Source organism: Canis lupus, chromosome 27, assembly GCF_003254725.2.
Source record: "Canis lupus dingo isolate Sandy chromosome 27, ASM325472v2, whole genome shotgun sequence".
Taxonomy (NCBI): domain Eukaryota; kingdom Metazoa; phylum Chordata; class Mammalia; order Carnivora; family Canidae; genus Canis; species Canis lupus.
The window spans coordinates 42,563,655-42,577,591 of NC_064269.1; the positions used below are offsets into that span (position 1 = coordinate 42,563,655).

Consider the following 13,937-nt stretch of genomic DNA (forward strand, 5'->3'; position numbering starts at 1 on the left):
CCTGAGGCCAGGTACCGTTTAATCCTCTCTGCACTGGTGTCCTGCTGGTCTCTCTCCCTATGGTCTGCAGCTGCCCTGCTCCCACAGCCTGCTCCTTTAAGATCCCAATTCCTAGAGATTTGGCTGGGGGACATTCTATTGTAGCCTCCTAGCCTCATGAGGGGTCTCCAGGCATTCTAGGTATTGAGGAACTCAGTTGGCCAGCAGCCAGGGTCCCGGGAGCTGGAGAGACCCCAGCTGAAGGCCCATGTTCTGATGCATTCAGGATCTAGGTGTGTGGGGACTGAAGATCAGTACAGGGAGGGCTTGGAGGAGGACAAGAAAAAAGGAAGCACCTGTCTTCACACAAGGTGTTCTATGACTAGCAAAAACCAATGATTCTTTCTTAGCACAGGTGACCTCTGCCCCTGGTTTTCAGCAACTTGGACTTAGAAATGAAGTAAGGGGGAAAAAAAAAAAAAAGAAAAGAAATGAAGTACGGGGGCACCCGGCTGGCTCAGTTGGAGCAGCATGTGACTCTTGATCTCGGGGTCATGAGTTCAAGCCCCACGTCAGGTGTAGAGGTTACTTAAAAATAAAATCTTAAAAACAATACATAAATAAAATCTTAAAAAAAAAAAAGAAATGAGGTATAGAGGGGATGACAGATGATGTGTTCTGATCTGGGCTGAGATTGGTGGGCAAGTAATTTAAATTCCCTCCTGGCAGATTTGAATCCTATTACCAAAGCCCTTTCCTACCACCTTCCCCCAACATCAGGCCTTTGGGGTTATCAAGAGCCTTTTCAAAGCTAGAGCTTTAGGGGTCAAGCCCCCGGGGAAGGTCATGTTTGCTATGCTTGCTTTTCCCTCCAGGGAGCTGAGGGTGGAGAGCTTGAGAAAGAGTTCACAGGTGCAGAGTCTTCGGCAGGAGCCCCATCCCCACCACCACCGGATGCACCACGGAGCACACTGTCACTACCATGCAGCACTCATTCTGGCTTCTTCCTAGCCCAGAGGGAGAACACAGAGCAGATGCGTACTTCACCCACTCCCGAGTTTTGCCCAAATAACCCATATTTCCTATTTCTGAGTCTTTTCCTCCCCATCATCTTGAACCAGCTACAAGCAGTCTTTGCCCTGGCATCCCGCTGCGACTGCTCCTGCAAGGTCACCAATGGCCTCCACACCACCCACACCAACACCCCACTCTCCCCTGTATCTTTCTACCCTACCTGAGCATGTGTTGCCATTGTCTGTCCGGCCTCCCTGACATCATCTCTTTCCTTGCCTCCCAAAACACTTCACTGTCCTGGTTGTCACCCTTCTGTACTGGTTTCTTCTTCTATGTCTCCTGCTGGTCCCTCCTCTTCCCTCCACTCCTATGCTCTCTTCTCACCATGAAAATGCTAATCACTCTCAAATTTGTATCTCCTGTCCACATCTCTCTCATGGACTCTGGACTCACATGTTTTACTGCCTAGTCGACATCTCCACTTGGATACCTAATAGATATCTCAAGTCATTGCTCCCCAAACTCAACTCCTTCTTTTCTTCCTAAAACCTGCTCCTCTCATGACCATCCACATTGCAGTAAAGGGCAAGTCTTTCCTTCACAGCGATCAGGCTACAACCCTCAGACCACTAAGACCAGGCAGTAGCAGTGGAGGTGACAAGAAGTGTCAGATGCTGCAAACATCATGGGAGGTCTTTGGTCCCCACGTTAAGGAACTCAGTCCATTGGCAGCCAGGGTGCAGTGACCCTAGCTGAAGACTGATGTTCGGAAGCACTCAGAATCTGAGTATTTAGGTAGATCCAACAGTTTGGTGGGGCACAGGGTGTGAGGGTGGGAAGGAATCAAGGATGACTAAAATTTTCAGCCTTGTCACTGGTCTGCTTCTGCCCTGACTCTTGTACAATCAGTTCTCAACAGCAGCCAAAAAGATTATTTTAAAAGGTAAGATCATGCTGCTCCGGCTCAAAACCCTGCCCTGTCTCCCCATGTCACTAGAGCAAAAGCCAAAGTCTCACAATAACTGACAAGGACCTACATGATGTGCCACCCTCGTCCTATTTACTTCTCTGACCTCAGCTTCTATTTACTCCCCTCCTTGCAACTCCCCAAACAAGCCAGTCAGCCTCTTGCTCTATGACTCCTAAATCTTTTGTGTCCTCTGCTTGGAGCACTTTTACCTTCAATATCCACACAGCCAACTCTCTCACTCCTGGCAAACCTCTGCTCAAATGTTATTGGTGTCCACACCCTACACACCCCCTCCTGGTCCCTTTTACCCAGCTCCACTTGGTCTTTTTCCATAGTACTCATTAACTTCTGATACACTGTATAATTTTCTTATGCAGTTTGTTTATTGTACTGTCTCCCTCCTCTAGAATGTAAGCCCCACAAGGACAGGGAATCGTTCTGTTTTGTTTCTAGATATATCCCTACAACTTAAAAGAATTCTGGGCAAATGGTATGTACCCAGTAATTGCTGTTGAATGACACAGTCAGGGCAGGGGCTTGGTGGGCTGTGTGCTAGGGCAACTGGCAGAGATTGGAGACTCCAGAAAGCTTTTTCAGGGGTTGGATTGGCCACTAAGGTCCTGGACAGCAGGGAGAGCGCTCAACCAGGTGATGACTAAAGCAAGCATGGCTCACATTCATCTCCCTGAGAAGCCTACTAGTTGCTTTTGATTTTAGATGGGCTTTCTTATATCCACTTTCTTAGCTTCTCTGGTTTTCAACCATAGTGTTTAACTGTTTACCTGCTTTTCTATCCTATTCTTGCATCAGCCCTTTCTCTGGTCTAGAACTCACTTCAAATTGGATCTAACAAATGTTAAAGCTGGAAGGAACCAAAGAAGACATCATTTGTATTTTAAGATGAGAAATAAAAGTATGTCTTGGGGACTTTTTCATCTCTGATTTCACCATTGAACAAATATTGATAATAAGGTGCCTGCTTTATCCTCTCGCCTTGCCCCAAGCACAGAAGTGGCTGTTAAGGCTAAGAGGTTGAAGAGAGGGCCCAGAAGCAGACCAATAGTGTCCATTACCTGAGCATGGTACACCCCAGAGTACCCAACATCCTTCTCCAGAACTTGCTCAAAACATTCCTCTCATCACCTGGGAGTCCAAGTTCCAGTTGGAGAACCATGGGTTTAAATAAGATCACTAAACCAGGAGGAAACAGGGTCAAATCAATGTAAGTGGTCTCCATTCTCCCTGCCTTCCTGCCCCCCATTGTAGTAAAGTGTCCTGTCAGAAAGAGGCACTGTTCCTTGATAGACAAGAAGGTGAGAAGAAGAAGCGTTGGGGGGCAGCCCCGGTGGCTCAGCGGTTTAGTGCCACCTTCAGCCCAGGGCGGGATCCTGGAGACCTGAGATCAAGTCCCACGTTGGGCTCCCTGCATGGAGCCTGCTTCTCCCTCTGCCTGTGTCTCTGCCTCTCTCTGTGTGTCTCTCATAAATAAATAAATAAAATCTTGAAGAAGAAGAAGAAGAAGAAGAAGAAGAAGAAGAAGAAGAAGAAGAAGAAGAAGAAGAAGAAGAAGAAGGAGGAGGAGGAGGAGGAGGAGGAGGAGGAGGAGGAGGAGGAGGAGAAGTAACAACGTTGGAGCCCATTCTCTGTAGGAGCTTACTTTTCTGGGAGGCAAGGAGAACTGGGTGAGGCCAGAAAGGTAAAATTGCTGGGAACACCAAAAACTGGGCATGTCTAGGTTCCTCTCATGACTACACATTTCCTCGGTTAGTCCCCCTTACCTTGGCAGAGGAGGCTTTCCATTAATTCACTCAGTGGCCCTGGGTGACTCATGGCCTTCAGAGCAAACCTGGGCATCAGCCTCTAGCTCCAAAGCTGTCATCCATCAAGGAAAAGAGGAGTCCTAAAGCCCTGCACTTGATCAAGGGAAGAGACTATGGGTGGTAGTGTTAGGGATTAAACAGAAAGTTTGACTGGGTCCAGGACCCTAAAAACATTTCCATTCTCAGTCAGAATCAGCATGCTGAAAGGCAGGCTCCATCCAGGGAGGAAGCAGCCACAGGCCGCCACACCCATCTCTTCCCTCACAAAACCATGGCAAGAGCCAGGGGCCTGATACTCTTCCTGGGTCTGCATTTCCACCCAAGACGGTGTCACACACTTCTGGACCTGCACAAATTTACTACAGAGCCCTGAGGCAGAGCTCAGATCGATACAGACACTGCCTGACAAGCTCCCCTCAAAAGGGTGAGCCCACACCCCCCACCGCTCCTGATCACAGTTCCCTTTGCTTCCCCTTCCTCAGCCCACTGGTTTTGCGCCAAACCCACAAATCACTCCCTCCCACCTCTTCGTGCCCCTCGGGCTAATACCCAGGCCAACCTTTACCCAATTCCAGAGAGGCTTGGGGAAAGCTGCTCACCTCCTAATCTTCCTGCCATGTGAGGGGCTAAGCTGGTTACTAGGCTCCAGGTACAGAGTCCCAGTGTCGAGCATAGCCCCAGACTCCTCCTCTGCCCTGGACCAGCCTTGTCCCTCCAGCCAGTTCACTGAAGGGAAGCATGTGCAGTGTCTAATGCTAGGGTGGAAGTGGGAAGGCCTCCTTCCTTCCCTCATAGTGCACACGGGACAAAGTCCTGTGATTTCAGGCTGCTGGCCAGAAATCCTTGGGGAGAAAGGACATACCAGCCCATACCCACCCCTCTGGAAATATTCACATTAACTTCCAACTCCAAGGCCAGTCCTCCAATTGCCACAATCCTGAGAATAGGGCTCCAGGGCTTTAGAGCACCCCTGTCCCCACCCCCACCCAGCTTTCCCACCTCCACCACCCAAACCCACTGGGAGACAGAGCTCCATGTGTTTAGAGGCTCCTACTCCCCTGAAAAAGGGTAGGTGTTACATTAGGGTATCCTCCAATCCTTGCAGCCCACAAAATAACTACTGCCCTCAGCATTTTCCCATGTGATCTACCTCTGCATTTCCCCTTCCTTCACCCTAACTGCAGCCTCACTTCCAAACCAGATTTGGGATCCCCAACACCCATAAGCTTTACCCATGGACAAGCAAACCCATCCTAACCCACTCCTCAGCCAGAATGCCTCAGTATCTGAGAAATCCCTCCAAGCTCTCCCACAGAGGTCTGGGTTGCCCTGAAAGTGAGTTACTGGTGGGATTAACTCCATTACTGTGGGAGAGCAGAGTTACCCTGGGGGGCTGGAATGGGGTGGGGGGATTGAGAAGCCAGTAAAGACCTAGGAAAGAGTTAGAGGTAATACCACATAGACACACACGTTCAGTGGGAAATTTTTAAGGAAGAGCCACTAGTATCAAAGGTTATGACACCGGAGGGGTTGGGTAATGATTGGCTTACGGAACATCATGGTGCCTGGGGGAGAGCACAGGAAGACACAGATTAAGGAGTCTCATGACCACAGGACAGTTCAGTAGCAACGTCATCTTCCACATAGCTGCCATTTATTAAGCACTTTACATACATACCTCTAATCCTTATAACAACTTGAAAGGCAGGTACTACTATCTTAATTTACAGGAAGAGCAGTTGAGGCTCTAGGGGCTTAAAGAATTTGCCCAAGATTACACAGAGATTAAGTAGCAGAGCCAGAGTCCAAACTCTGATCCATCTGGTTCCAAACCTATGTTCATATTCTTATGATGCCATACCAGTCTAGAGAAACCCCTGGGAAAGTCAGGCAATCTGTCTAGATCTCAGCCTCCTGCAGTGTCCTGACTGACTTGGACTGGTCTTTCTGACTCCAGCATTCTATGTACCCCCAGCACTCCCCAGAGGGGCAGTAAGCGCAGGAGATGGAGACATCCTCCTTCCAGGGATGGGTGGGGTGGCGCAGTGGCTCTCACCTCCCCCATTTTTGTAGCAGAGATAGGGAAACCTCCAGACGTTGCCCAGGCCAATGATCTCCCCAGCCACTGACAGCACAAACTCCATCTTGTTGTTCCAGTGTCCCCGCTCCAGAGTGCCCTCTCCCTTTGCCTTTTCCATGACTGGGTACGCGGCCTTTGTCTCTCCATTACTGGTGGTGCTCGAGACCCTGCTATCCATCCCACCTGGAAAACAAGCAGCGGGCTCGGTTACTGCTTGGAACCCTGGGAAAAAAGCCTTCCCCTTCCGTCACCAGCAAATTCCCCAAGGGAATAAGTGCGCTGGAAGAAAAAAGATTCCAACCCCCTTGCCTGCAGACCCGTGTCCTCCTTAGTTAGCACCCCTTATTAGTAAAGGCTGAGTGAGAGCTGCCGAGAATGTATATTCCTTTCCTGTTCAGGAAGAAAGCATCGATACCAAGGTACAGACCCTGCTTCCCCTAGGCAGGTCGTCTCGGGTTGGGGCTTGTGGCTGTGGAAGAATTCATGTGGCCCCAGGTTGTCTAAGTTCTCCCTGCTGGCCAATGACTCGCTTTGCGTACATTAGTGTGTGCTTCAGTTTCAGTGTCCTGTATGCTGGGGACACTGAGGCCAGGAAAGGATCCTTGAGGCCAGCAATTTCCCTCATAGGAATTTACTCTAGGGAAATCACTGTGCCTGATTTGGCATTGAGGATGTTCATTGTGTACAACAGCAAAAAATGAGAATGTATATAAATGTTCCAAAATGGTAGATAGGTGAGTAAATTATGGCACGTGCATAGAGTGGACTATTCTACAATCATTAAAAATTGTGTTGCAGAAGAATGTGTAATGAAATGAAAGTGTTCACAAATATGTGAAGTGAGAAGTTATAAAATAGTATATATGATATGATTATGCTTGGGAAATATTTTGCAAAGTGTACACACTGAAAGATTGGGATATCCACCAAAATGTTTCTCTCTCCGTGGTTGGATTATAGAAATATTTTCCTTATTTCTATTTTCTACATTTTCATCAAAGAACATGATATATTTCGAAATATTAAAATAGAAGCAACTTTAAAAAAAAATCCTTCCAAAGGAATGAGAGAGGCTGAATGGGGCCCTGGAATTCTGAATAAGATAGGCTTATCTTTCCACTATCCTTCCATGTCTCTCTAAAGTCAACGTAAGAGAAAGATCTTTTTCTTTTTTGGTGATGATACATGTAGGAATCTATTATGGTAGAGAAGACAACATGAAATGAATAAAGAGCCATAGTTCCAAATGCTTCACTGCCCTATTCTAGACTCTTATTGGGATTGAAGAGAAGATTGGGTATTGTTCACACTTAGTGAGCAACTACTATTAAGTGCTTTACATATATTTGTTTCATTTATTCCACACAACCACCCTGAAAGGTAAGCAGTATTAATTCTGCTTTGTAAATAAGGAAGCTTCAGCTCAGAGAGGCTAAGTGACATGTCTGCTGCCATACAGCAAGTCAAAGGCATAGGCAGGACTTGAACCCACTCTGTCCCTGCTCTTTCAATTAAATCTCTCCATTACATTGGCTACCCAGGTTTATCAGCATGTCTCAATAAGCATCTTCTGATGACTCTCTCCTGATTTTATACAGTGGTCCCTTTTCTGGAGAAGGAGACACATGGACTTTTTCATATGCCTCAAGAAAAATTCATGCTAACAAACTTTCTCACTGCAAGCCCCATCTGGCCAGACTCTCCAATGGCTCTGCCTCTCCCAAGGGGCTACCTTAGGGATTTAAAAAGTCACAGAGAAAGTCAAGGAACAGTAGGAACCTTTGCTTATTTGGTACATTGGGGAATAGGCTCCAAAGATTGTGAGCTGAAAAGGAGAAAACCCAACCAGCTGGTCCCAAGAAGGTTCCTCAGCCCTTTCAAGAAGCTTGTCTACGTCTTATGCTGGTTCAGAGCTTCCCTTTACCATCTGATGGGTGTCTTCCTATGGTGGAAGGCCATTTTCCTCCACTCCTTCATCCTCAGGGTACTGCTTCTCAGAAACTGCAGTTAAAAGGTCATGAGCCATGCAGTCAGACAAACCGGGCACAGATCTTAGTTCTGTGCTGTACCACTCGCTGTCTGACTCCAGGGAAGTGAATTAACTACTCTGAGCCTCAGTTCACTCGTCTGTAAAAGTGAGAAGGACTAAGTGAGGCGATGTATATATAATAAAGCACTTAGTAGAACAACAGGCATTCAATTTTTTATTTTCTTTCAGTCTTGCCAAGAGTTGTTCATTGTCTCATCTCACAGAGAAGCAAGCCTTCCTTTCTTTCCTCTCAATCTGGGGTTTTCTTCCTCTAAATCACATGGTCCCTCAAGCCAACAGCCACTGAAGCTTCAGAAACCCCAAGAATATAGCATCTAGTCTTTGCATATGCACACATAAGTGGCAGAAAAATATTTTCTAGGAGGGTCAAAAAATCCTTTCGTTGTAAGTCCTATGATCTTGCCAACCTGTAGTCTGAGACCTAGAAACAGAAGAGAGAGAGAGAGAAGAAAATGTTACAAACCTTAGTGCAGTTGCTGCCAGAGGTCCAGTCAGGGGGAGAAGAATTATCTAAGGGGGAAGGGGAAGGTGCTGGCTATTTAAAGTGCGGTTCCAACTCCTCTGCCGCACTTGTAATTCTAAACTTGGCCCAGCCCACATTCCGCCTCCTGCCACCCCACCCCACTGTTCCCTCCCCTGAGCACCAGACAACTCACACGCGAGTGATTTCACAGCCTGGGGAGTGTGAGCACACCCTGGCAGGTCAGGCCAGTTGCTTGTGAGGCTGGGCAGCAAGCTGTCTTCCCCAGGGTTCACGAGCTCTTCCCTCTGGCAGCCTCAGGGTCTCCCTAGAAGGATCCCATCTTTCACCCTTTTTCCAGTTCCAGGTCTCCTATACTCCCATCAGGAATAGGTGCTCCTTTAGTTGGGTGCCATTTAGATTGAACACACATTTCTCTTATCCTTTTGCAGTTTACGATTTAGTGTGGACTGTGATTAAGAATAAAGATACATGGGGGCACCTGAAACTAATGTCATGTTGTGAGTCAACTATACCTCAATAAAAAGATACATTAATGGAATGAAAGAATATCAATCATTTTTGCAGGTTGTACGTATTATCTTTTTTTTATTTTTTACTTTTTGTTTCACTGGCAAGATTATTATGCACAGAATTCAATAAAAGAAAACTTATGTCAGGAAAAAAAAGATACATAAATTACAGAAATCTGAGAAGTCAGAAAAACTTCCTAGGGCACACACATACACACACAAAATTTTTTTTTTCAGATTTTATTCATTTATTTGAGAGAGAGAGAGAGCACAAGTAAGGAGAGGAGAGAGGGAGAACCAGACTCCCCACTGAGCAGGGAGACTCGCCCTGGTGCAGGTGCAAAGCTAGGGCTTGATTTCATGACCCTGAGATCATGACCCGCAACTGACCACGGCCCACAACCTTGAGATCATGACCTAAGCCCAAGTCAGAGGCTTAACTGACTGAGCCACCCAGATGCCCCACGCACACACATTTATATATATGCTGAAAACTTTGAAAAAATATTCACTAAACAATTAATACGCGTTCTATTTGGACCGTAGTGTTGGGGCCAGGAAGTAAAACGTGAAGTCAGGGACATTTTTCACTTCTGCTTTTGAAGCTTTGGGATTGTTTGGATTGTTAAATAATGTGCTAGAATTGATTTTTAAAAATAATTTTTTTAACCAATAGGGAAAAGAAAGTGTTAAGCTTTAAAACAAAGCAAAGCCCCAGACTCATCCTAAGTGAAAGAGCTGGCAGGATAGAGGCAGCAGCCCCGGTGGCTTTTCACTTTGTGGCCTTTTTGCTCAAAAACATTGTTTTCAAGAAACCTATAAAAAAGGGGCACATACTCCTTTCCTCGCAGGGTTGAGTAAGATTTCAGGAGACGATAGGTATATGTGAAGGGCCTAACACATAGCAAGCCTTTGAATAATAGCTGGTATTTATCCTTAAAAAATCATTCACAGAGAGCAAAGATGAGATTGGGAGACCCCTGAGCAAAGCTAGGCGGAAACGGAGTCAGGGGATGGGGGTGAGGGTAGGGGTGGATGCATGTGCCTGAAAGGACGCAAAGGAGTGGAAAAGAAGGCAAATTCACTGATTCTAACAGTTTCTATCTCTCTCATCCCTCATCCGCCTCCAGGGCAGGGAAGCACATCATGATAATACCCAGAGAGGGGCTCCTGGGGGGCTCAGTAGGTTAAGCCGCAGCTTGGATTCAACTCAGGTAAAGATCTGAGTCCTGGAGTACAGCCCTGCCTCTGGCTCCCAGCTCAGCTTGCCCTCTCTCTCCCTCTCTCTCTCTCTGAAATAAATAAATAAATCTTAACAACAAATAAACAAATTAAAAAGGCCACCCAGGGAGCCTCGCAGAGATTATTATTACTGTGTTTCAGCTTCCCCTTCTAGTCCCTCCATTTTATTTAATGATTAAACAAGAGACCAACAGCGTTCTCTGAGAAAGGTTACAAACTCAGTCAAAAAGTTTATTTTCAAAGGCAATGCTATTAATTTCTGTTTTTACTTACCATCAGGTGGCACTAATGACCTAGTAATTGACCTGTAAGCATTAGAAACTCTAGTGATTTTGCTCTGGAATGACCAGATAACTGGATTTACCAAGGCCTCAGATATCTGTATAGTATTCGAAGTTAGGACACCATCAAGCCTTTAGCTATGCTGCACAGCCCCTCCTCTGCCCTCTATGTGCAAAAATTGGGGTTCTCAGCTTCCATGGAAGACTCTCAGTGATCAGGGCATCGTCAGGAGCAGGCTGAGTTGGTTTAGACTTGTATTAGGGTTATTTAGAATTGCTGCCCTTGTATTAAGGAATGTTTGGTCTTGCTAGTTGATCTTCTTGTTTTTACATAACCACCTACACATTACCTTTTTTTTTTTTTTTTTAAGATTTTATTTTCAAGTGATCTCTATACTTACCATGCGGTGGCTCAAACTTAACACCCCGAGATCAAGAGCCACACACTCCACGGACCAAGCCTGCCAGGGACCCCTACATATTACCATTTTGATTGCTATTTTATTCCTCTCCAAATCTTTGTTACCCCCAATCTCTTTCTCCGTAAAGTAGGATTTCATGCTGTAGGTCTTTTGCCATGTTTAGGTTGACCAAAGTTTTAAAAAGTTTGAGAACCACTGGTAAACGAGTGTTTATGACAATTCCTCACAACTCCCTGTCTGGGGTTTAGCACAACTCAGGCAGGACTAGCCTTGTTTCTACTTCACATCACCATCATCCTTCGGCCTCCTGGGTCAGGAAACCTGGGAATAGGTAACACTAGAATTAGAATTAATTCAAGAGTTTTCACTCAAAAGGCTGCATAAGTTTTAAGACTCACCTTAGACTGGTAGGATAACTGAAGGAGGCACTCCCCAAAAAGGATGTACGAAATAAAGTGAACCATGGAGAAAGCAGTCTGGTAGATCTTGGCTTCTATCCAATTGACCCCAGGCATATTTAGATGCCGATATGCCATGATATAATCCCCCCAGCAATTTTGTCTTTACTAGGGGTGGCACAAGGGCAAATAAATATTAGGAGTGTGATTCATTTCGAAAAGAGTATTTCTGAGGAATACCAGTTTCAACATTGGAATGAGGTGATAAAGGAACTGGTGGAGATCTTCAAATTAATAGGCATAGGGGCACCTGGGTGGCTCAGTCAGTTAAGCATTTGCCTTCAGCTCAGGTCATGATCCCAGGGTCCCAGGATCAAGCCCCACATCAGGCTCCCTGCTCAGTGGGGAGCCTGCTTCTCTTCTGCCACTTCATCGCCTGCCCCCACCCTCACTCATGCTCTTGCTCACTCCCTCTTTCTCAAATAAATAAATAAAATCTTTTTAAAAACTAATAGGCATAGTTTTATTTAACCACAGGGGTGAGGAACCTATTGACTTTTTCTTTTTTTTTTCCTATTGACTTTTTCAGTTCTTTTCAAATATCACACTGAAAAGGAGGAAAGGAACAAGTAGAATAAACTAAAATTATGATTTGTAAAACTGGAACGATCTGAGCAACAAAATGAATAAGAATGATACCAGATTTCAACCCAAAGAATGAAATATATTCATAGGTCCGTGCTAATATAAATAAATAACCAATTAAGTAAATAAATGGGGGAGAAAGGACATTCACAATTAATAAAAGTAGAAGGAAAGCAAGAAATAGAAACTAACCATTAGACAAATACCACTGTAATGATTGTTGGAGACAAGATCCACCAATGAATGGTAAAATTAGTGGGTAGGAAGTTTACATAGTCTCAAAGTATCTCCCCCAAGATATTTATTAATTATAAAGAGATAGTAACTTCATGATGTAGACATCAGATAGAAACCACCATAGCCAAATGACCAAGGCTACCATCTCTAGTAATAAAATGTGTCACTGGGGTGCCTGGGTGGCTCAGTGGTTGAACGTCTGCCTTTGGCTCAGGGCATGATCCCAGGGTCCTGGGATAGAGTTCTGCATTGGACTCCCTGCAGGGAGCCTGCTTCTCCCTCTGCCTGTGTCTGTGTCTCTCTCTGTGTCTCTCATGAATAAATAAATAAAATATTTTTTAAAAATGACATATTACTATCCATATCATGAACCACAGGAGATGATATACTAAGAAAAACACAACCACATTTCTGCCAAAAAAGCAGTTCAGTCATGAAGAAATTTAAGACAAACCCGGACAAAATAACTGACTGCTATTCCTCAGAAACATCAAGGCCATGAAGGACAAGGAGGCAGGAACTGTTTTAGGCCACAGAAGACAGAGGGGAAATAATGCTCTCATGTACCCTGGGATCCTACCTAGGGTCCTAGACAGGATGCTAGAACAGAAAGGGCCATTAGTGTAAAAGCTGGCACATGAAGAAAGCCTTTAGGTTGACGGCGCTATGTTATGTTCCTATTCTGACAACCATTCTATGACTAAGATGTTAACATTAGGAGTATAATGGAAACTGCGCTATTTTTGCAACATTTCCTCAAGTCTAAAATTAATTAAAATAAAAAGGGTTTTTTCAAAGATCATGATTTGCTCCCTGACTATTGTTGTCCATGTCCTTGACCCTGTTGGAAAAAGCACTGGGAACACAGGTGTCCTGAAAACACTGATGACTCTTCTCTTGTGCTGTGTTTGATAGCACAAGACCCACACTTGTGCTGGGTAGGATAGCCTAAATTCTACAATCCCAAGGTCTTAAAAGAAATACAACTTATGACAGAGAATATTAATCTCAGTCATCACCATTACTAATTTTATTGGGCACTTCCAACGTGCCATTCGCAATGTGCTAAGTATTATACATGCACCATCTCATTCTACCCTCAGAATAATCCTACGAAGTGGATGTAGAGGCCGCTTTGGGTCAACAGGCTTGAAAAATGGAAGCCTGAGTAAGGTAGAAGGGCCTAGAGTGACCCCAATCCCCTGGCTGAAGACAGGCCCATCAGGGGACCCACTCCAAAATCTCCATAAGTTCCCGCTGACCAATGGGTTACTGACACACGGACACAGGTACCAAAAAAGGAGAATGCCATACATTCCCATACCTCCTCACCCTTCCCTCTCAAATACAGCCCCCACCCACGACCTCTTCCCACACATCGTCTCCTCTGCTGGCCTGCCCCCAGCTCCCTTGCCCCATCTTTGGTCCTCATGAATCATCTATCTCCTTTGTTCTGCCTCGGATGAACTCTTTCACCTCATGCGATGCTGGCTTCCAACCAAGCAGGTTGCCCCACATTTGGGGGCCCCCATCCAATCGGGAGAGATACCACAACAGAGACTGCTGGTGTGACTACTCAAAAATGAGAAACTATAGACTTAGGGAGAAGCAAATGACTTTCTCAAGGTCACGTAAGTAGAAAATGGTAGAGGCAGAATTTGAACTCAGGCTTGTAAGAGTTCAAAGTCCACTACTTCCCAACTACCAGGCTACACTTTAACTCCAGGAAAAAAAAAAAGACAAGAAAAAGGCTACCAATCACAGCTTGTGTTTATTTGGGTGATTGCCAGCCCATGGGGTTAAACA

The 13,937-nt window shown here is 45.5% G+C and overlaps 1 protein-coding gene across 10 annotated transcripts in view; it reads right to left on the bottom strand.

Moving 5' to 3' along the window:
* The window catches only part of SLC6A13 (solute carrier family 6 member 13), a 35,901-nt gene extending 27,392 nt beyond the window's left edge, over positions 1-8,509 (bottom strand). For 3 of the 10 annotated variants that reach the window (XR_003141995.3, XM_025461764.3, XM_025461759.3), the window contains exons 1-2: positions 8,377-8,509; positions 5,840-6,046 (exon numbers count right to left, since the gene is read on the bottom strand). Coding sequence is in view for 5 of the 10 variants with exons in the window: in XM_025461764.3 (XP_025317549.1) it covers positions 5,840-6,041 (202 nt within the window). In the remaining 5 variants the exon portion in view is untranslated. Of the gene's footprint in view, positions 1-3,741; positions 3,877-4,382; positions 4,540-5,839; positions 6,047-8,376 lie in introns of those variants that run through there. The other 7 variants (XM_025461761.3, XM_035706823.2, XM_035706822.2 and 4 more) reach the window with 5 other exon arrangements.
* Between the last annotated feature and the right edge of the window lie 5,428 nt (positions 8,510-13,937).